The sequence below is a fragment of the Molothrus ater genome, chromosome 21 (genome assembly GCF_012460135.2).
Source record: "Molothrus ater isolate BHLD 08-10-18 breed brown headed cowbird chromosome 21, BPBGC_Mater_1.1, whole genome shotgun sequence".
Classification (NCBI taxonomy): Eukaryota; Metazoa; Chordata; class Aves; order Passeriformes; family Icteridae; genus Molothrus; species Molothrus ater.
The window spans coordinates 1,992,812-2,016,271 of NC_050498.2; the positions used below are offsets into that span (position 1 = coordinate 1,992,812).

The window sequence follows — 23,460 nt, forward strand, 5'->3', positions numbered from 1 at the left end:
TTCTTACTAACACACTAAATTCTTTGGATATTGGTATTTACATCTGTAATCTTGTATATGCTACTCAAAATTTGGAATTAACTTCTCCAAGAAGTTATCTGTGTATCTATCTATTGAGATGTAGGAGTTTTTTGCCATCAAAAGAATGGTATAAGCAATTCAAAGATAGAAAATAAAATTTGAGTTAAAATCTTGTAATGGTACAGCACAAAAGCCACTGGAATAGAGGCGTAGAAAGGCGAAGTATCAACAGCACACAGGTAAAGAACAAAAATCAATCCTTTACAAGTACAAAGCCTGGGGCAATTAATTTAATTCTAAAACCTTATACAAATGTGCCAGGCATGCAGCTGCTGTCTGTGAATTGCAAGCAGGGCTTTGGAACTCTGCTTTCCCAATCATTATTTTATTAGATATCTCCCTTTTGATTTGTGAGAGCCTTGCATGATGTAAGAGCAGTACACAGCCACATTTAATTGCTAATGATACTGTGCTCTGTTTCAAGTTTCAGCATTAGCATCTCAAGGTAGAAGAGCATTACAATCCTTTCAAAGCTTTAAAACCCACTTTTCACATAAACACATTACAGCCTGATCTTCCCTTTCCAGTCTTTTGTCTTGCTCTCACCCTTCAGTTCAAAGTCATAAAATAACAAGATATCTCAATATTAGATAACTCCTGATAGTGCTTTGCAGCAAGAGGACAGCAAAGCACCAGTCTCTATCAATAACACACAGGCATCTCTGAGCATGACCTGCCTGCCTGCACAGGGGCACAACATCACAATTTTCACTTAGTCAAAGAGACTTTAAAGGTTCAGGCCACTTAAAAAAGGATGGAATCAGTTGTTTTAATGCTCCTTGTCCAGGGCAGGCTGCAGAGGGCAGGTGTGGCAGCTTGACATCATCTCTGCCCAGACAGATTCCGCTGTCCTGCTGGGGATGGGATGGAGCACAGGGCAGGGCAGCCCCTGACACGCCTGACCCATGAGCCTTTCCCCAGAACAGAACAGAGCACCCACAGTGCTTCCAAAGGCACAGAGATCTGTTCAAACCCAGCAGCATGCAGGCAGTCCTGCTAGCACAGCATGGATGAGCTGCAAGGAAACCACAACACTTCCAGCAGCAGAATTGTGTCCTTGATGTAGTAAAATTAAATACTGATGTGCTCAATTTAATCCTACCAGCCCACCTGGAGGACCTGCCTCCACCATTCCAACAGGCTGGAATAAAAAGCTCAGCCTAACTCATTAACTGTCAATCTCAGGTTTTCAGCTCACATACCCTATCATATAGAATGCAAGTTATGCTGATTTGGCATTATAAAATTATTTGCAGCCACATTTGATTGATGAGGAGTAATCGAGGTAGAGGAGAGGAGCTGAAGTGCTCCCATGGTAAGACAGACTGTGGTGTGAGCTTATTCCTTATGAGACAGCTGAGAATCCACCAGGAGGGTGAACTCTGTAGGAAGCCATGCTGTGCTGGATGGTGTCAGGACTCTGCTCCTCATCAGTAAAGGGGAAATGGGGGAGGAAGATGAGAAACAGCTATTCTTTATTGTAGGAGTTACAGGTTTACTAAAGACCTGCCCTTCACCAATTAGGCCAATTCTCTAAATGCATGCAAAGCAAGGAAGAAACATTCATTTCCATCTCTCACTACACTCCACAGAATTAGTTACTCCACTGGAAAAGATACATAATATCTAACCTTCAGGTTAATCCATATTTATAATGAAGATGTTATAATTAGTGATCTCTACCACTCCCATCCAGCCATACTGAAACATTTCTACACTTAGTCCATTAAAACATAATCACAGCTGAATAATACATCAGTAAGGCTGATCACAGGCAAAATAGAGTTTGTCAGTTCTCCTGCTCCCAATCTGCTACAGCAGCATAACAGCAGCCAAACCTGTCCTATTTCACAGGACACAACAGAATTGCAGTTCCCCATTTCAGCTGCTCTGAGGGCTGGTGTTTGAGGTGATGACAAGGAGGAGCCACTGCTGCTTTTGTAAGCTTCAGTCATGCACAGGAACACCCAAGGATGATTGTGAAGATGTTAAATGGGATCACATTCCCTCTGCAAATTCCCTTGCACTTCAGCAAATAGGTTTTAATATGGGAAGTTTTCAGGAGCTTCAGAGGGGACCCCAACAACGTCCTGGGCTCTGTCTGCTCCCCAGGGCTTTCCTGCCCCTTGGTTTCTGTCATTTCCTGCCAGTGGCCCCTCAGGGTACTGAGCCAGGCTAGCACTCACAGCAGACCATGAAGATCTTCCAACACCAAACCCTTCCTTCACCCTTTTCCCCAACCGCCAAAGCAATTAAATCAAGGCCATTCACACTCCCATTCTGGGCCCTACAGCTGACTGCCCAAAGGAAGAAGGGGGCAAGTGACACCTTTAGAAGTGTAATTCTCTAAGAAAGGTTTCTATCCCTGTATCAGAACTTTTGACATATTTAGTGTTAACTAAAGTTTTACTGGATGTGGGAGAAGGAGTCCTCACTCACTGTGAGTCAGTTACAGCCAAGCTAGAACAGACAGCAGAAAGGGGGACAGAAGCAGTATACAGGTCTGCTTTTCTCTCACAGATTTTCTATTTTCAAATAGAACCACAGATGGTTTGGGTTGGAAGTGACCTTACAGATAATTTAGTTCCAGCCCCTCTGCCATGGACAGGGACAGCTTCCACCAGACCAAATTGCAACAAAGAGCATGTCTGACTCTCAGCAAGTCACACCATCAGCCTCTTGCCTCTCAGCTGAACACATTTCCACCTCCAGTCCTGCTGTCAGACCTGTGTGAAGGCTCTGAATGTTTTCAGTCTCTCACTGTGTAGTCAAACAGCTGCTCTGCACAAGCAAAGCCAATAAATGCCACTTTGGTGAGATAAAAGAACAAACCCTGGAACTCAGATTCCCTGTCAGCTGGTGCCATGGCTGCCTTTGTTATCTGTCTGCCTTTTCCTCTGCTTGTTCAAGTGGCAGGAGGAGGCCAGCAGTGACCAGTCTGATCAAAACTGGAATCTGCTTCTCATTAACTACAAAACCAGAACACACCCCAAACTCTTCCCCCTAAACAAGCATTCTTTTCCAAGGGCAATAAATCACAGAATGGTTCCGGTCAGAAGGGATTTTAAAACCCATTCAGTGCCACCCCTGCCATGGCAGGGACACCTCCCACTGTCCCAGGCTGCTCCCAGCCCTGCCCAGCCTGGCCTTGGGCACTGCCAGGGATCCAGGGGCAGCCCCAGCTGCTCTGGGCACCCTGTGCCAGGGCCTGCCCACCCTCACAGGGAACAATTCCTTCACAATATCTAATATAAATCTCTTCTCTTTTAGTTTAAAACAATTCTCCCTTGTCCTATCATTATCTGCTAATGTAAAAAATCCCTGTTTTTTGTAAGCTCCCTTTAGGTGCTGGAAGGGGCTCTAAGGTCTCCCTGGAACCTTCTCTTCTCAAGGCTGAACACCCTCGGCCTTTTAATCCTGTCTCCAGAGCAGAGGAGGAAACAAAAAAGGAAAGAAATGGAAAAGAGATGAAAGAAGAGGAAAGAAGAGGAAAGAAGGGGAAAGAAAGGGAAAGAAAGAGAAAGAGGGGAAAGAAAGGGAAAGGGGGGAAAGAAGGGGAAAGCAGGGGAAAGCAGCAGCCCGGCCCTCAGAGCTCGGTGCCGCAGTTCCCCGGCGCGGCCCGCAGGGGGAGCCCCAGCGCCGCCCAGGAGCGCCCAGCCCGGCCCGGGCGGGCTCCGCGCGCCCCCGGGCCCTGAGGGGGAAAGGGCGGCGCTGGGAACGGCCCGCGGAGACACGGCAGGGAGAGGGGCATGGAGGGCAGAAATCCTGCCCTGGGGGGACACCCTGGCACAGGGTGCCCAGAGCAGCTGGGGCTGCCCCTGCATCCCTGGCAGTGCCCAAGGCCAGGCTGGACAGGGCTGGGAGCAGCCTGGGACAGTGGGAGGTGTCCCTGCCATGGCAGGGGTGGCACTGAATGGGGTTTAAAGTCCCTTCCAACCCAAACACTTCTGTGATTCTACCATTCTGTGCATAATTTATTTTTGTTGAATAAGGAGAAGGGAGTGGGAAAGAGGAGCTGTTACACGGAGGGGCCATGAAAATGGTGAAAGGTCTGGAGGGGCCACACAAGGAGCAGCTGAGGGCGCTTGGTCTGCTCAGCCTGAGGAGACTGAGGTCAGACCTCATTGGGGTCTGCAGCTCCTGCCAAGGGACAGCTCCCTCCTCTGCTCTGTGTGACAGGGACAGCACCCCGGGAGGGGCTGGAGCTGTGCCAGGGCAGGTTTATGTTGGGTTTTGGAAAGGTTCTTCCCCCAGAGGGTGCTGGCACTGCCCAGAGAATGGGCACAGCCCCGAGGCTGCCAGAGCTCCAGGAGCTCCAGGGATGCCCAGGCTGGGATTGTTGGGGTGTCTGTGCAGGGCCAGGGGCTGGACTCGGTGATTCGTGCAGGTCCCTTCCAGATAAGGATATTTTGTGACCAGAAAAACCAAAGGATGGAAGAGGAGTGTTTTCCCTTACAAGTCACTACAGAATGTTTCAGCAGCAGAGATCACCTGGTGGTGGAGAAAACTGGCTGCAACTCCTTGTACACAGAGTTAATGCCAAGGGCCCCAAGCGCCCCAGCACAGTTACTGGTGGAAACACATCCTTGTCCCTGCTTCGCAAGCCCACGGACACCCTGGAAAATTCTTTCATAAGCACAAGCATGCTTTGTGTTGATGTAAAAGAGCAAGCAACAATTTTCACAAGAGTTACAAAAAGTCTTGCCTAAAAATAAAAATTAAATTCTTTCAATCATAGACAAAAGGGCTCTTTTATCTATTTTTAACATATAAATATATATATTATTTACATCCTATTTATTTGTTTTTTACATCTTTCTGACCTAAATCCATCCCTTTTAGCATAAAACTTCAATCAGGACATTAAAAAATATGAGAGAAGTCAAAGTAGTACCTAAAATCAAATATCCAAATCACTGAAGTAAATAAAACCATTTAAAATATTGTAAATTATCAGAATTTTGTAGTGTATTGGATGGACAGAAATGTCAAAGGGCTGACTGCCCCCACTCCGCACATGAGCAAACACAACTCTCATCCACTATCAGCAAAATCTTCCCAAGTACTTTAACAACCACTTCTTCTTCCTAAAAAGCCTTTCTGGACAGAAAACAAAAAAAGGTTCTTCATTTCATCTAACCAGCTGCAGAAGTCCCAGTTCAAGGGTGAAAGGAAGGACGTGGAGAAAATTGCCTTTCCCCTCCAATCCAAGTCAAACATCTGAAATGTATTCAGAGCAGCTTTTTGCTGCAGCTCCTACGCTGGCACTGCCCTGTGCAGTGCCCGGGTGCCCTGCAGGACTGCCTGTCCCTCCCTGTCCCTCTCTGCTCCTTCCCATTCCCTCCACAGCTCAACAGCAGCTCCACAGGCTGAACTCTGCTGTGGCACAACCCCCAGAGCTCCTTCCAGTGCCCCTTCTCCCCCAGCACCCCCATGCCAAGCTCAGGGTGCTCCAGCCATGACTCTGGGCAAGGAGCTGAAGGAGAGCTGCGAGAAGAATCTGTGGATCTCCAGTTCTCTTTGTTTCAGAACCTTTTCGTTTCGTTGTGCTTGGCTCTGAGTCGCTGGTTTTATCTTGCATTTCACACTTAAGGAAACCCAGCCAGGCCTGCCAAATACTACAAGGTTTTCTGTCAAAACTTGGACAAGCTGAAAAGTTTTACATTCTTTTAACCGTAAACCTTAAAGCAACTCAGACTTTTATTTTACTCGCAGCTCAGGTTTGGGTGTTCCATGACATTTGGCCAACCTGGCTTGAGATTCCTGTTTGAGGTTTCATTACGAACTCCTAATTCCAGAACAGAGTAATTAATACTTTTACTAATAGTATCTGTAATAAAAGATTATAGGACTTGGAAGGATGACTCTGAGTGCAATTTTCTGCCCAGCAGACTACATGCGGTCCAGAAAGGAGATCAGTCATCTAATTCAACTTCCAAAGCTGTGTGCTAACAAAAAAGCAAAGGCCTTTGGAGACCCAGCTGCAGGACCATTCCCTCAGCTGGCCCCTGCAGTGCTTGTTCTCCATGTTACAGTAACAGCCCCAGAGCAGACCCCAAGGAACTGCAGTGGACAGCAGTTTCTGTTCCAGAACTTACTCGTTCAGTGTGACACAACTTTGGTTTGGGTTGGAGGGGCCCTTGGGGGTGACCTCAGCCAAGCCCCACTCCAAGCAAGGCTTATTCAGGAGAGATCCGGCTGCTCAGGGGAGAGGTGGATGGTCCAAGGATGCAGATCCCACAGCCTTGGGACCAAAGGGACCTGCCTGCCTCCCTGGCAGATCTGAGCAGAGTTAAATGATTTGGGATTTTTTTGGGCTGGGTTCTGACCTCATCAGCTTTGTGTTGCCTGTGTTCCTCAATGCACGTGAGAGCCAGCATGGAACCACAATGGGGGGACAGACCACACCCAGCTGAGTACAGATGCCAAATCTGGAATTTCTGCTGTTCATTTCACTTATTTTCTTTACTTGCCCCATAATATGATGATGCTTTAGAGATTAAATACGAGCAGTAAGCAGTGGCACGCTGCAGGCTGGGCAGCACAGAGTGCAGCAACACCTCTGCCAATGCTCTGCCAGGTGGGCTTGGACTGTGGCAGCACTCAGCTGGGTGTCAGTGGGACTGATGGCGTGAGGAACTGCTACACAGGCTTGTTATGGAGCTCAAATGTTTTCATTAACATAAACGAGCAGAAGTTAGGTTAATAATGTGAACACACTGACAGATGTTCAACAAACACTTGGCATTGCTGCAGCCAGAACAAGAAAGAATTCAGTGTTATCTTGGAACAGCCTGCAGAACAGCACAAGAGAAGCAGCAAAGCTCTGCTACCAGCTTAGACACATGGATGCACAGAAAAGCCAGGCTCTCTCCTAGCACAGCCCCAAGAGGCACCAGGATACAACTCAGCCCTGTGTGCAGACCTGAAAATTTTGCATGTCGTAGAAAAAGAGATTTTACTTCCAATGCAAGTGAACAGCACTACAGTGGGAGCAAGGGGCAGGCTGCTCTTGCAGGAAAGTCTCCACTGCTTTACATAAAATTAAGACATCTCCTGAGTTTTGTCCTAAATTCCATCTCTGCTCAAGTTCAATCCAAGGCAAGTTCTAAACACAACAAAGGGCTCTTACTCCCCTCAAAATGTCATTCCTCTATAGAGACACAGGATTAGTAAAAATGACGAATTTGGGGGGAACAGTGACATGAATGCATTCTGGTCCAAAAAAAGCTAAACCCCACTAAACTCTCACTCAATAATTAATAGAAAAGCTCAGGGAACACCATGTGTGAGAAATTCCATCAGGATCAGGGAACTGGGCATGGCTGGACAGCACTGACCTCATTACTGATGGTTCCTGTATGGTTTGGGGTGCCTGTGTTGGAAAGGTTCAGATAAATACACTGGTTTGGGGTTTTTTAATGTGTTAACACTATTCACAAGTGTAAGGGAAATAGAAGGATCTAAAGCTTGTAAATGAGCTACAATCTTGGAGGAGCTAAAGATTAGATCGACCTGTGTTGCATCACTTTACAAGTTAAATATTTTTCTTAAAGTGCTAATCCAATCCAAACAAGGGTTTGATTCTAAATTAAACAAACTCCGCTTTTATTGGTATTAACAAAAATATGCAATGCTAATTTCAGCAGGCAAGCACTAACAAGAGCAGCTATGCAGGCTGTGCTTTCTCCAGGGCAAAGAAGGAAGGACATTAACTTCAATTTCCTTTTTTCCAAGCAAAATGCCTTTTATTACAAAATCCACTGTGAGGTTTATTAAAAAAAAAAACCCTCAAAACAAACAACAAAACAAAATCCCAAATTTCCTACACACCCATGTTTTTAGAGTCTTTTAAAAAACCGACTTTCATTGCATCTCCACTTGTGATTCAATTTGCTGTCAAAGGTCATGAGCTAAAATATACAGTTTACGCTAAAAGCAGGAAGCGGGGTAAGTAATTGAATAACATCAGGAAATGGAAGAATACTGCCATTTTCCTAATGGATATAGTACAAGGTTTATTCTCTCCAAATTTAATTCTAGGAGCTCCTGTAGTAAGAGCTTTATTTTTCTTCAGCTTGAATTTTAGCCTACAAGGTTTAAAGCAAAATCCTCGTGCAATCAAAAGAACAAAATACCACAGCAGCTTTATTTTCTAAGAGACAAAGATGATCATTTCTGCAGGAAAGAGAAACCCCCCATCAACAGTGTCTGAAAACAGAGCTGGCATAGCAGGTTGGCTGCTTAATATACATGGGCTGGAAATAATTCTACTAAATCAGAGTCCTGAATTATTCATGAAAAACAGATTTTCATGATTTAAATTAGAAAGACTTAAAATTACAAGCCTTGCATTGCTATTGATAGGTAAGATCTCTTTCCCCCTAAGCAATGTTACAGTCTCATACAGCTCCACTCCTGGAAATGCTTTATGATCACTCTAAAACAGTACAAAAATCTCCTGACACTCACTCCTCCTGGAAACAACACACCCTCTGGTACATGATTTAGACCAGTAATAGCCTACCAGTAATGATTATATCAAAATATATCATTATGATAATGAATAAAGTTTGAAGGGATCGTTTTCAGTATTTATTGCATATTAAAGCACAGGTTCATTTAAAACATTGGAAGCACAAGCCTCAGTACTGCAAATAAACTCTTTCCATCATGAAAAACACTGCACCTCTTACAGGAAGCATCAGACCACAAATCTGACTTCAGATCTTTGCAAAGCATTTTGTAATGATCCACAATGCAGCCTCCCTCCCTGCACTGTTACTGATTTATAAGGACAATGCCATTAATAAGCTGAAGGCTTGCACTGCTCCCTGGGAGCTGCCAGGAATTCCACACATCCACTCATTCCACACAAATCCCGTCAGCTGCGGTGGCTCCAGCGCTTTGCATTAGGAATTATTAATATTCATTCATCACACAGGTACAACCTTTCATCTGCACATCTCCAAACTCGGTGCAAATTCTCCAATTAAACCTATCTGCCTTGATTAGGGGTTGGTAGACAAGTTGTTCCTGATGAAACAGCACTTCCATGCAGGATGAGCTGGGGGCTGTGGGGCAGGTCCGGTGCAGCTCCAGCCCGGCACCGCGGCCGTGCCCTCGCAGGGGCCGCGTCCGGACACTGACTGAGCTCCTGGCAGTTCATGCAGAGGCTGCTCCAGGCTTTGCTACACTCTAAGAGTATTTTTTGGAAATCCTCAGCCTGAGCTACAGCTCAAATGTTAATGCCAGCAGCACCTGAACTGAATTGAGTAAGGGCAGCTCGGGCTGGGCCAGAGTCCAGAGCAGGAGCAGGGGAGCAGCTGGGATAACCCAGCATCCAAAGGACTCCTTAGGAACAGCTTCTGTGGGCTAAGGCACAATCCCTGCTCCTGAATCTTTTACTTTGGCACAGGAGATATGGAAACTCACTCCTTTTCCAGTTAGCAGGATCAGTCCTCAGCACATCATTCTGTATCATCAGAAGTGAAGACAACCAGTATCAAATCTTGCAAACTGAGAGCATCGTGCCACCCAAATATAGCTTTTATTTGACAACACAACACTAAGTCATCAGTATCCTGTCATTTCCTTCTTCAGAACCAAAGCACAGAGCACTTGTCTGGATATTAATTTATTTTCTTAAACATAGGAGCTATTTTCCTTCACCTAGCAAACCCTATTGAGCAGGTTATATAATTAACATCAAAGCAATTTGAATGCTGCTTGACTTGCTAAGAGGTGGTAAACAAGCAGGAAGCAATAAGGTGCTTTACAAGAAAAGAACATGTGTTGGGGGGAGGGGAGACAATAAAACATTAAACAGATTGATTAGTGATTTTAACAGAATTTCCATTTTTATTAACTCTCTGCATGCTTTGAGTACTCAAGTCTTATTTCATTTATAAAATTAGGAGATTTTTTTGTTCAACTAGATCAGACAAAAACCTGTTCAGAAGGAAATGATGAGCATGGTTGGCAAAAATAAAAGTACCACAGAAAAACTTCATATGCCAAATATCTGCTGCTTCCAAGGGCTAGGAGAAAATCCACCTGGCTTTATGACTGAAATATTTTTTATTAACATATTTAGAAAAAGCCAACCTGAAATCACAAGGAAAGTTATCAAACCTCAGCTTCCAGTTCTACACCCATTCTTAGCTTATTATTTTTATTGATTTAAGGACTTGAGCCTGGAAACAAGGTTAGCAGGGCTTAGACTTGACAGCATTTGATGAGCAAACTTGGGGGTTTCTCTCCTGTTTCTCTGGTCATGCAGAAAAGAGTTGCATGAGAGGGAACTTGATTCTTCTTTCTTAAGCCCACAGGTCCATTACAACCATTTGTAACTCCACCACGTGGGAAAGGGCACACAGGACATGGGAACTTTGAGGTCAGTGACTCAGTTTTTGCTGTCAGAGACTGCAATGGCCCATGGCTTTTTATATGACCTAAATCAACTTCTGCCTGCAAACCAATTATGTTCCTGCTTCCTTCTCCAACGATTTCTTGCAGAATCTCAGCAGGCTTTGGGTTGAAGGCTTAACCTCCTGCACTAGTTTACACCTCTGTCACATTTTGTCAAACTTTACCTTCAATAGATCTGAGATGTCTCAGGATGTTCAGCATGGACAGATCTAGAAAGACCAACACTCTGTTCCTGTGTCTTTGTTTTGCTGGATAACAAAGAACACAGCCTTCTGGTGTCTTCCATGCTAGGAGGAATTGTGATTAAACTGCAATAGCAATTCTTTAATTGGAGAAAATGGAGACTTGCATTTTCTTCACGGAGGTGCCTCCATCTCCCAGAGCCCAGCAGAGGAGGAAGGCAGACCCCAGGGGAGCAGCTACGGCCCCTAACAGGCTCCTGCACCCTCCTGAGTAAGGGAGAACTTTGCTACAAGTTAGGTTTTCTCAAGGAAGCCCACTCACAACAGAGTGACTCATTTCAATAGTCTCCAATAGCTGGTCCAATACAGATGGATAAATCTGAAACTGATCTTACACTGCCTATAAAAAATGGGGAATTAGACACATCAGGAGTAGGGATTTTGTCACAGCCTGTTACAGTGTTGCTGATATTAGAGACAAACTTCCAACAGCACTGGAAACACAAACCCACAGTAACTTCTGCAGTCAATCTTCTCTAAAAATGTTTGTATTCTTGTAGCAAATTGAATAAAAATTCTTAAGGGTAACTCTTTCATTTTGGCTCATAGAACCTCACTGTATTTTAATGCTGAGCAGCAAAAATTGTTGCAGGGAAAGGTCAGGAGGAAAGGAGAAGTTTAGTTTATCTGTTTTAGGAGTTGTGGCCTTACACAGTAATGGCCACACTGTGTTCTTCAGCTGGCTCCACCCCTGATCCAAATATCCATTGGAATTATCCAAGAGTACAGCAAGCTTAGAGAAAACAATCACAACAACAATCACCTATGGCACACTTTGCTAGTAACAGAGAAGGCCTTCCTAGTGCACAGAGCTCATATACTGTTGAGAAACCATTAAACATAGGAAATGTGGGACTTAGATTTAAAAGTTTATTCCAATTTAGTGGGTTTGGGCACAAATTAAGATGTTTTGATTTTATAAAATCGCAGCATTACAACTTTTGAAACTCCACAAAGCAGAGAACAACTTCCTCCAGGCTGAGGAAATTATCAATAATTTAAAGTTTAGAAGTGCATCCTGTTTCCCCCAGCAATGCCATGCCACCTCTGGGGACACAGGCTGGGGCTGGCCAGAGCCAGCCAGGCTAAATACAGGGAAGGCTCCAAAACTGCCCATGGCCCCCAAAGCCCTGCAAACCATGAGAGCAACTGTGTGAGCTCGGTGCTGGAATTTCACAGGGATTTACTGCACACTGCCACCCCCCTGCCCTCGGCTCTCCACTTGTGATAAATCCCAGTCCCAGGGCAGCTGCTCAGCCCCAGGGCAGTCACAGCCTCCCTCCACATCCAAGGGACTGGAATGGAGCAGCTCTAAAAGCAGGAGTGCTGCCTTTAGGCTACCCAGAGACAGAAAACCAGAAAACTTGGGAAGGCCAGCCAGGGAGGCTTTTGCACCCCCTAGGGAAAGGAACAGCTCCTCTCACTGCTCTTCACTGACACCTTCAAAGTGTCCTTGGACATTCCTCAAAGCCATGGCCCAGGTCTGTGCCCCTGAATCCATGGAGTTACAGCACTCAGGAGCTGGACTAAGGCTACAAAAGCCTAAGCAGGAGTTTAAGCATCCATGGGAGGCTGAAATGCTCCTGAGGCTGCTCCCAGCACCCACAGTGGGGCACCCCAGCCTCTCTATGCCCCTGCAGCACAGCAATGCTGCAAACCCAGCCTGTGCTGCTGGGAGCCACAGCCAAATCCATCACTCCCATGCCTCCTGCCCTGCTGAAAACTGAGTTTGCAGAGGAAAAAACAAGAATCCAGTAACATAAGCACAGAAGTACATCCTCACATTCGAGTTACAATTAATCTGCAGGCAAACCCATAGGTTCAAAGACTTGGCCTACATTTATTTCTAGAATACAAAAAAAAATATTTTAAAAAGTTCTGGGTGACTTCCTTTTTAAATTAAAAATGGTCACTTTATTATACTGTCTTATAATACTTAAACTAGCATTTAATTTATCTCCAGGCAGACTCAGTCAAAATTAATTTTTTGTTTAATTCCTTACTGGTAACATGCATGGAAACTTTTAAGACAGCAATTGATTGCATTGAGCATTTAAAATATGGTTCACTTCCTGGCACATTTAACAATCATTTAAGTTTTCAATTAAAGTAGGGTGCCAACATTAAAAGAAAAAAAGATAATCCTGAGAGACAATAGCTGCTCTGTGCACAAGAAACTATTTTTTTTTAACTAAAATTCTCAAGATGTCTAATTGATTAATATAATTAGGTTAGCCCAAAAGTGGCTGTTTCTAATCTCCTTTTTTCAGTTGGAATTTGCTGGGAGTTTGTGGGAGGTACACACAGGGGCCCTTCCTCTGCCACAGCATTGCCTGGTCAGGTAACAGCATGGTGACATCTCTGCAACTCTATCTCAGAGCAAACTGGAGCCAAAAGACAAAGTGAAATGCAGCAGGGCAGAGCAGAGAGAGCGGCAATATTTGCATTAGAAATAAAAACATGCCAACATTGCTCATTTTCTTGCAAGCCTGATCACACTCAACCCAACAGCAACGGCATGCACAAGCACACGAGGCACAGAAACCCTTCCTGTGCCTCAGCCCAGGGGTGAGCAGCTCACACCATCAGCCTGAGAGAAGTGGGGGGGATCTTAATATCCCACTGCCTATTCCTGTGTCCAGATGTGACCCGAGTTCCTCCACGCTCCTCCTTGGCTGCACAAGCTCCACCAGCCAGAAGCACCACAGCAATCACAGTCCCCATGTCAGGTGCTCATGGCCTTTCTGAGTCCTGGTTAAGGGACAGACCACACTGCCCAGCAGCTGATATTTCACCCAGAGTGGCCAGACCAGCCTCTAACCGAGTTTTAAGCTTGTATTGTTCTGGGTCTGCACCTGGGGCCTCTGTGCCTGCACTGGTGCTGAAGCTGCTCACACACAGCAGGCTCTGAGCTGGGCAGTGCACAGAGAGAGCAGCACACACACAGGATCAAACCATCACACCAAATACAGGCTTCTGAGGCTGAGACACAGGCATCTGCTACTTCAGCATTAATAAACACTAGCTGGGTAGAGCTCCTGTTACCTTTGGGCACATACACTCATTCACAGCACAGGGGCATGACAAAAACCAGGCCCTTTTCTTCCACCCTCATCAGCCCTGCAAGGGAAGCTCTCCATGGAGAAGCCATTTTGAGTCCCTGGGACTTCCCAAAATGTATTTTTAAGCCTTCTAGCAGGGATAACATCCTGAGTAATCAATTTGACTCATGATTACTATTTCAAACACAGGCTCATACCCAGACGAAAAAAGCACACTTACATGGCAATATATACAGAACAATAACATTGCCAGATGGTATAATACTGAGCAGAATTAATTTCACACATGATGTTTTCAAGGTGTTAAAATATGTCACAGCTTCTGCTAATAAAACATCTTCCTCTCCACTCCTCCTTTTAAGAAAATGCTCCCTTCCCACCAGCCTGTATTTTACATTATATGTGTTTCCATCCTGATAAGGGCAGCTGATTGCTTGCAAACCTAATTACAGTCAAATGAAAGTCTTTCAGAACCATCATTAGCAATTAGGACCTGCTGGATTTGCAGTGTATCATTTAGAGAGGTATAATTCAATGGCTTATTGAAAAATTGCAGGTGAAACTGGTGATTATGAGGGGGGACGCCTGTGACACATCACAGTGGGCGAGCATTGGGTGGAGTGGCAGCTCCCTGAGCACTGAGCAGTGACTGCAGGGGTTTGTGCTGGCTGAGCACAGCCCTGCCCAGCCCAGAGCAGCGTCCTGGGACCAGCTCTGCACTCCCTGAGCCTGGCTTTGTGTTGCTCTCCTGGAATCCAACGCGCCCATTCAGGAGCTCGGGGAAGCCAGGGGGGATGTGCCGCACAGAACAACAGGCACACGAAGCCACACACATCATTTTTCAGTCCTTTCTGCAGAGAACAACAGTCTTTTCTGTGCCCATTGAGCTCAATTATATATTATCAGGGCCCAGAAGTTGTTTGGATGCTTTTGAGCAGCTGGGTGCCTTCACAGATGACGCACTGGATACGGTGGCTGCGGGTTAAGTGCAGCTGGAGATTTCTGTGGCCTCTGATCAGAGGCAAACAGCAGTTGAGAATCACAAAATGCTTGTAATTCAAGCACTGTTTGTCACCCACGGCGCTTTCCAAACGGGAAACGAGAAGGGGACTGAATGGCAGCCCAGCTTTCAGCACATGCTCCCACACAGCCAGGAATCCACACACTGTGCATGTGTGAAAATAAAGTGTGGGTCCCTGCCAAGGGTGGAATTACCAACTGGCCAGCATGAAGCACTCAGCATTTCCACAGCACATGGTGGACTGGATAAACTGAGCTGGACCTTAGCAGAGACAGAGGATATTGGCTCACAGAACCTGCCCCCTCTCTAGGCATCCCCCTCTGTTTGCACACCGTGTGTAACATTCACCCCTCAAAAACCCCACACAGCCCAGCCTACACCTCTGCAAAGCCTCACCTCTTCATTTCTTCCCCACACATCTCTTTCCCCTTTTCTATCCTACAAAGGGTTCTCAAAGCCCAGATCTACCCATCCCCTTTATCACAGGAACATCTCCCAGTGTATCACTGCACCCACTCCTGCTGTGATGTAACCTCAAAGCACAGTTACCCAGACATGGTCCTTTCTATTCTTTCAGAGCTGTAATCTGTTTTTTTTTCATTGTTTCATGGGTTATTTTCCAAATTAAATGTTGTTTGATATGCTAGATTAATGACCAGTGCTTTGAGTGACATGATACCAACACAGTTTTGTTAAACCAGTGGCCCCTGCAGGTCCTGCTGCTGGTGACACTTGTTGTAGGTGCCTTCAGACTTTTGCAACACTGGCACAGAATCAAACCACGCCGCGTAGGCTGCAGCACAACCAGCAAATCCACTCATTTCAAAGTGTCTGCTCTAGCATCTTGAATCTGAAAAAAACCCTAAACCAAGCAACTTCTTCCTTTACATACAGAATGGGAACATTATCTCCCTTTCCATCAATGTGTGGCCATATCCCTGCTGACCCAATCCTGGCTGGTACTATTCCCAAGGCATGTGTGTGACTTTGTCCCACATTTTACCAGTCAGTTCTGATGTTTCCTGTCACTTGATACAAAGCCAGACCTCCAGCAGTGCAAAACCAGCCCAAAAATCCCACATACAGCTTCTAATCCCCTGTGCTGCCCTGCACAAGGTAGTTTCACAGCCCAGGTTCCTTCCTGATCTTTAGAAGTTTTATAGTCACTGAAATCCATCGGCTGCCAGTACAGGAATCCCAAATCCCAGCAGCTGTGTTCAAGGAGGTTCAAGCCTTTATCACTCACTCCGGGTGATGTGTGCTGCAGGCAGGATTTCCAAGGTGTCTGACCTCACACTGCACAAACACATCCCCATTTCATCCCTTGCCCAGAGCTCCAGTAGGGAGTCCAAGAAATGAAACATTTCTGTGGCTGTGTATGGTCCTCGTAGCTGCTGCTGCTGCTCTCCCAGAGCCCACCCACAACTTCATTTTCAATTAGCAGCTCTTCGAAAAGTAGTAATGAAAGCAGTTGCTAAAGAGCACTCAGATGTCATTGAGAGCCTGCAAACCCAAACTGTAAATAGCACATTGTAAATCGCTTGTCAGCACAGCGAGCTCTCGCCGGGATCACAGTGCCGGTGACAATGCGGCCCATCTGCTGCGCTCCCCGCGCCGTGCGGGGCAGCCCGGAGCCCTGGGCAGGGGGCTGGCAGCGCCGGGGCTGGGAGCTGCACCAGCCACCCAGCCACCCTGGGCAACAGGGCTGGGAGCTGCACCAGGCACCCCGGATGCAGGGCTGGGAGCTGCACCAGCCACCCTTGGCAACAGGGCTGGGAGCTGCACCAGCCACCCTGGATGCAGGGCTGGGAGCCATTGAATTATACCTCTCCCACGCTGGATGCAGGGAGCTGCAGCAGGCACCCTGGATGCAGTGCTGGGAGCTGCACCAGCCACCCTGGATCTGGGAGCTGCAGCAGGCACCCTGGATGCAGGGCTGGGAGCTGCACCAATGCCCTGGATGCAGGGCTGGGAGCTGCAGGGCTGGGAGCTGCACCAGCCACCCTGGATCTGGGAGCTGCACCAGTCACCCTGGATCTGGGAGCTGCAGCAGGCGCCCTGGATGCAGGGCTGGGAGCTGCAGCAGGCGCCCTGGATGCAGTGCTGGGAGCTGCACCAGCCACCCTGGATCTGGGAGCTGCACCAGCCACCCTGGGTGCTAGGAGCTGCAGCAGGCGCCCTGGGCAGCAGGGCTGAAGCTGCACCAGGCACCCTGGCCCAGGACAGGCTCAGCCACACGGGTGTTTCACCCTCTGCAGCGCTGCTTTGCTGCACTGAGGCTCACGAGCACCTCTGCAGCAGGGGACGAGAGTGCTGGCGCTGCATCACCACAGAACCACCTGGTGCTCTCGAGTGAGGATGGCAGGGGACAATGATGGCTGTCCACATCAGCCACCCAAAGGCTCAGCAGTCTCAAATTTAGGATGTGTAGATTCAGGGTGAGACTGCCAAGGGAATCGTGGACTTGATTCTGAGATGGAACAGCTGCAGCACTCCCCTCCCTCCCCTTTAATTGATTCATGTAATGGACCACGAGGTGAAAGCCAGTGGTTTATAACACCTGTAGCTGGGGACTGCCAGAGTCAGCAGTGTATCTTCTGCTGCTGTTCTTGCCATTTTTCCTTTATCTCATTATAATTTACCTCCCAATTCATTTCTCCATCATGAGTTTTCTTCCCTCTATTTATCATCTGCCTCCTATTTATTACCAGTTGTCTCCTTCTCTGCACTCCTGCAGTATCTGGGATTGGGATTTGATATTCTGGAAGCGTTTCTGGAGTCAGGTGGTGAAGGCAGAGCCCAGCAGCTGCTGGCTCTTGTGCACACATGAGCCAGCCAAGGCACCCCTTGCCCTACACACACACTGGCTGCTTTAGAAGCATATCCAGAGATGATCCTCTTCTGCAAGAAGATGCAAGAACCTCCCACCAGATGAAGAAAAACAGTGAAGGAAATGGTGGAGGTAGCACGAGTCAGTGTCTTCTGCTCCTTTCAAATCACACACCCACTGAACAAAGAGAAATGATCCTTCCCCCTCATTATCAAAATACTCTCAACACTCCTTCTGCCCTGAAAGCTCATTGTTTCCTGGTATGCCCCACTGTGCTCAGACCTCGAGGAATAAAATCTCATTAAAACCCATTTAAAAATGTTTGCCACCCTTTTACTACTTTAAAATGTTCACTTTAAGATTTCCAAATGATTTTTACAGAAAGCACATAAAAACATGCCATCACCAATTAACGTAAAGGAAATTAAATTTAAAAAGCTGGAGAAATATTCTGATGAGTCTTATGTTTGCTTAACGCCAACTAAAATTTCCTTGAGGCATTTAATAAGTACATTTATAAAAGCTCACAAAGCAGAGTTCAAAAGTCTTCTTGCTAGTAAAATATGAGCCTTAATTAACCTACAGTTTCACATTTTCTGGATTTCAATAAACCTGTAGGCATTTCAGCAGAGCTGGATAAATACCTGCATGAATACTGCAAGGATTTTCTCTGAAAACTAATTAGCAATGCTTTCAATAGCTGACTTCAACTTAATCTGTTTGACAAGGGAGTTTCAAACCCTAAATCCTTCAGTGAGAGTTACTTCCAGCAGATAACAGATTTCACAGGAAAGCATTTCCAACAGGACTGTTAACCACTGGAGAAACTATGAGTGAGCTCTCCAGGTATGAAACGTTTCCCAGCAAGGACAGACTGCAGCCAGGGTCTTATGCAAGCACAGGAATGCAAGTGGCAGCTCTGAGATTGCATCCTGCCATCCAGTTACAGTAACCACAGGTGACAGTCCAGGATTCCCCCAGGGACAGGAAGGATAAATTGTTTGTATATCGAATATAAAGCCCTAATATAGCAAGGACACTGTATACATGCAGAAGCCTCCTGAACTTTAGGTGAGGGCACTCCTGCTGTGTCACACACAAAGCACAGTGGCCCCAGCTCTTGGTCACTGCTGTCAGAGAAGGTTGACAAGCAAATCTACTTCCCCTTCAGGAGCCCAGGGATTCAGTGGGATGGACCTGGGTGGGGAAAGCAACCCGAGGTGTGCAGCCTAGAGTCTCTGAGGAGGAAGAGTGTAACATGATCAGAAAAAAAACCCATGCTCAGAACTTAACAATCTCCTCCTTCTTTTGTGCTCTTCACCGTTTGTCTTGAAAGAGGTCAGAAAAGGCTTACCCAAAACTCTTTGTATTTTTATGCATGTCTTTCCAAAGAACTCTGCAGTCTTTTCCATGACATCTTTTTTCCATGTTAAGTGCCAAAACTGTATGTGTTTGTCAGCACCTAAACTGTTCATAAGACTTAAATGTTCTTATCTGAGAAGCTCTACCCTACCAAATGTATTACATTTATATTGAGCAAGATACTTTACTTCCTCTCAGTCTTATGCCTTAGGAATTAGGCAGAGTACTCATTTATCAGCTCAAAGGAAAAGCATTTTCCATGACATTTGTCAACTCAATACCTTCCAGGCCAATGCATATTCATTCCCAAAACCACAACCTCACAAATCATCTCCATCAGCAGGATGGGCAATTTCCTTCACAGATGAAATTCTGGGCAGAAAGGTTCCACCTGGCATTAGGCCCCACTAGGAGAGTTCTCAGTGCACACAATCAGTCTGACAGACCAAAACAGAGCCCACAGAGGTGAACACAGGAAACAGTCAAGGAAACACAGCAACCTTCAATATCTTCTGGTAATGGAATCATTGCATCTGCTATCCTGAAGAATTTTCCCCACCTTCCTTTGAAATACCAAGTAAAATTAAATCAGAAGAAACACCTTTAACAGCTGATAGTGTAGAACAGGCATTTTACAATTTCTTTGCTCTGCTAAAGAACTGTATAATCTCTTACTATATTCCTATATACAGCTTAACATATAGGCTTCAAAATTATCATGAAAACCTATTTCTTCCCAGCTTCTCTAACTCTGCATATCAAAATTGAATACAACTCAGCACACTTGTCATCCTCAATGTTCCTTCCTTCTCCCTGAACTCACAAAATGAGAAGCAGTGAATTCTCACTATTTGCTACAAGTTTCTCTGCAAAGCAAGGTTTGGTCTGCACTAAACAAGGATGAAAACTGATTCCATGAATATCAACCATCCCCATTAAATGTTTAAATTTTGGTTCAAGAGTCATTAATATCACTGAAATACAGGCAAAAGCTGACCTAGTCCCTATTACTATGTACTATCATCAGCATCATAGAAATCACACTTGTCACACTTTCTTCCTTAAAAAGCACACCAAACACAACACTGCACAGTCATGAAGACAAATCCAATGTTTTCAGCCTGCAGCTTTGCAATCCTGGCTGTCGCCTGCTCACTCCCACCACAGCTGGGAAAGCAGACATTCTTGCTCAGGGTGGGTGATCAGTAACCCAGGGGAGCAGACACCAGCACCACTGACACCTCACAAATGAGCTCCTCACACTCTAATCAGCTTTGCCCTGATTAACAGCTGCCCTTCTTGCAATTGCCTCACCTCACCCTGGATGTTCAGAGGGCTCTCTACAGTGTACAAAGCCTGAAGACAAGAAGGTCTTTAGAGGACAAAATTGGCCTTGCACCCACAGAGACAACTCATTTGTTTGCCCTGACAGTCTCACAGCCAGCCTGTGGAAAGCTCCTCTCACTTTTACACCTTTATTAATCAGATGCACCACTTGCTCTCCCATTTCAGTGGTAGGACACTGCACCACGTCGCAGCCAAGAGCTCAAAACCGAAACAACCACAAAAGCATTAAAATAAACAATCCCACAAAATGAGAAATTGGCTTCTACATACCATGAACCAACGGGCAGAGCCCTCCCTCCCCGCAGAAGGGAACTTGTCTCCCACCTGTCTGAGGCCCTTGGGTAACTTCTTCCTTTTCCCAAGGTGCTGGCACAGGTTTCGGTCATTTTCCCGGTCCGAGCTGTACTGGTGGTGGTGGAGCCTGTTCTTTTTTGGAAGGTATGACAGCCCATTGGTAAGTGCTTCCCTTTTCTTCTTGGCTAGAGGATTCTGTCGCTTCTCCACACGTTCCTGAGGTTTCAGAGCTATGTCCTTCTGCAGAGGGAGGAGAAAAACACCGTGGTCAAACAACAGCCCTGGTTTGGTTGCAGGTGTCCTCAAAGCACTCTCAGGGCAATGCTGCAGTCACCAGAAAAGGAACAAACCCACCCTTCACTGATGTCCTCTGAATCAAAAGATAGGAAAATGCTAAATAAAATTGGCAGGATGAAGTGAATGCATGGAAGGAGACACATCCCCCTTGAGACTTCATACAGCCAACCTCAATTCTCATAAGCATCTCATGTATCAAGAGAGCACACATTTAGAAGGCAGCATTTGTTTATCATGCTTAAATTAACAATCTGCTTTGATCTAAACAATGCTTGACTTTTCAATATTTATTCTTATTACTTCTTGTATTTGAGAAGCCAAGGCACGAGCTGACCTAAATCCAATTAGGGCCAATGAATCTCCATTGACTTCAGGGCATGCTTCCCTCAAGCCTGACTTAAGCAGTAGATTTCCAAGTCTCAGGGAGAGGGGTGAAAAGTGCACGAAAAAAGCAACTTGTATTTGAAAACTCTGTCACTGACCCTTTAACCCCCAGAATCAATGTCTGTCTATAAAAATACTCCACTCCTGTAACACAATTGTGAGTTGTGTCACTTAGCCCACAGCTGTTTTCTTACAAATAACCTGCAACACACAGAATCCCTATTTTCATTTCAGATAAATGCTACTTGAAACAAATCTTTTTCAACAGCACAGAATTACAGGCAGAGGAAGAGGAGGCTGGAGAATTCATTAGGAGAGAAGAATGAGAAGCTATTGAGAAGATGTTAATTACAGTGCAGATTCTGCATCCAATAAATGCAATGTGCAGAGTCACATCCACTCCTGGAGCTGCCCAGTGGGGTCTGGTGCTGCCCTGGGAGGGGAGGTGGCTGAAGCAGGGCTGTGCTCCCAGCACTCTCTGCTAACGTGCCTGGCTTGGGCCAGAAGCTTCCATGCCCACCATAAGGTGCTGGGTAATCTTGTGAGCCTTTCAGCTGTTGTTTACAGTCACTTAATATTGTAACTGACAGCAGGAAGGGCTATTGGGCCCTGTGTCACATAAAGACTGAGGCTCAGGAGAATATAATTCAAATTATGGCACCTTTTTATGCAAAAAACATGCCTAAAGGCAAAAAGCAGTTTGGCTTTAATTAAAGACTGCTCCCTAAATGACTCTCTAAAACACAAGAGCTTCACAAAATTCATAACTGAAACCAATGAGATGATTAATTAAACTGAAGACAGTCATTGTTCAAATTTGATATTTAGCAAAGGGAATGATTTTACAGGCATTAAAGATAAGAGTAATGAACAGAAGCTACAAGACATTTTTTCTACCTTTTCTTCACCTAAGACACCACAGAACTTTTCCCAAGGTTTTTCTTCACAGTGTTATTCCTATCCAAAATGTCAGGAGCCTTATCCAACCCCATGAAAGAGAATTGGAGCATCCTTAGCCACAACACAGTAATTTAAGAAACCTCCTGTGTCTGCTCACTGGTCCCTCCCTGCCCCTACTGAGAAAGAGCTCAGGGTTAGCACTGATCTTCCTAAAATGCTTTGGGATCTCCTTGTGCACAAGCAGAGGGATCCTGTGGAGCTGCCCAAGGAAATTAAAAGCAGGACCAACCCTTTTTTGCTCAGCACACCTTCTGCCTCCCTTCCCAGGAAGGTTTTAGGTTTAGCTGCACACTATAAATGCAGGCAGGCAAATTCTCAAGTGCAGGAATCACTTCACCAGTGCTCCCCATCAACAGCTTTGTGAAACTACAGCATCCACAAACACCCCTGGACCTCCTGGACAGCAAGGGCAGGTTATAAAACAGCAGATATTTTATGTTAGAACTGATTTGCAACTTTGGATAGCTATCATGATGCTGACCATTCTTTTTTTCAGCATAAAAAAAATTCCAGTGTTTCATGAGTAGAACATTATACCAGCAAAGACTTCTGTTAAAACACAGAGCTCATGTTTGTAGACACAAATACTATTCAAGAGGATTCACTGTAAATGTGAAAGGCTGAAGGAGTGAACAAAGGGGAAACTTTCTGGAGGAAAAAAAAAATTCTTCTAATGACTAAGTAGCTTTTGTGGGATTTTTCTCCCAGCTGTGAGTGATCTAAGTGAAACAGTGGCAGGCTTCCAGAAGCTTATAAAATGTCTAAAGGGGCCAGGCAGTTCCATCAAGAAATAACTGGTCCTATTAGCTTTAAGGGGGTGGGAGATGGGTCAGACTCAGCAGATCACTGTGGATGTACCTGGGATGACCCTTCCTCAGAGCCTTGCTCCACACAACTGCACGAGGCTTCACAAATTGCCAGAAACACCTAAAGAACCTGGAGCCCAGGAGAGCTGGCAGGAAGGAATCTGCTCACACACCTGTGGCAAGATGAGGGACACCAAATGCACAAAGCCTTCCCCAGCCTGGAGGGAAAGGCACCTCCCAAGGCAGAAGGAAGCACTGGCAGGAGTGTTCAAAGTTCAGGAATGTTCCTCTTCTGCTCAAAGCAAAAAGACACCAAGGAGCTCCAGATGTGCCTGGCTTGTGA

At 45.8% G+C, this 23,460-nt stretch overlaps 1 protein-coding gene across 6 annotated transcripts in view; it reads right to left on the reverse strand.

The window, feature by feature from the left end:
* The window catches only part of AUTS2 (activator of transcription and developmental regulator AUTS2), a 795,423-nt gene that overhangs the window by 554,366 nt on the left and 217,597 nt on the right, over window positions 1–23,460 (reverse strand). For 4 of the 6 annotated variants that reach the window (XM_054516995.1, XM_054516994.1, XM_054516998.1 and 1 more), the window contains exon 2: window positions 20,647–20,910. In XM_054516995.1, the coding sequence (XP_054372970.1) occupies window positions 20,647–20,910 (264 nt within the window). The remainder of the gene's footprint in view (window positions 1–20,646; window positions 20,911–23,460) is intronic. The other 2 variants (XM_054516997.1, XM_054516999.1) reach the window with 1 other exon arrangement.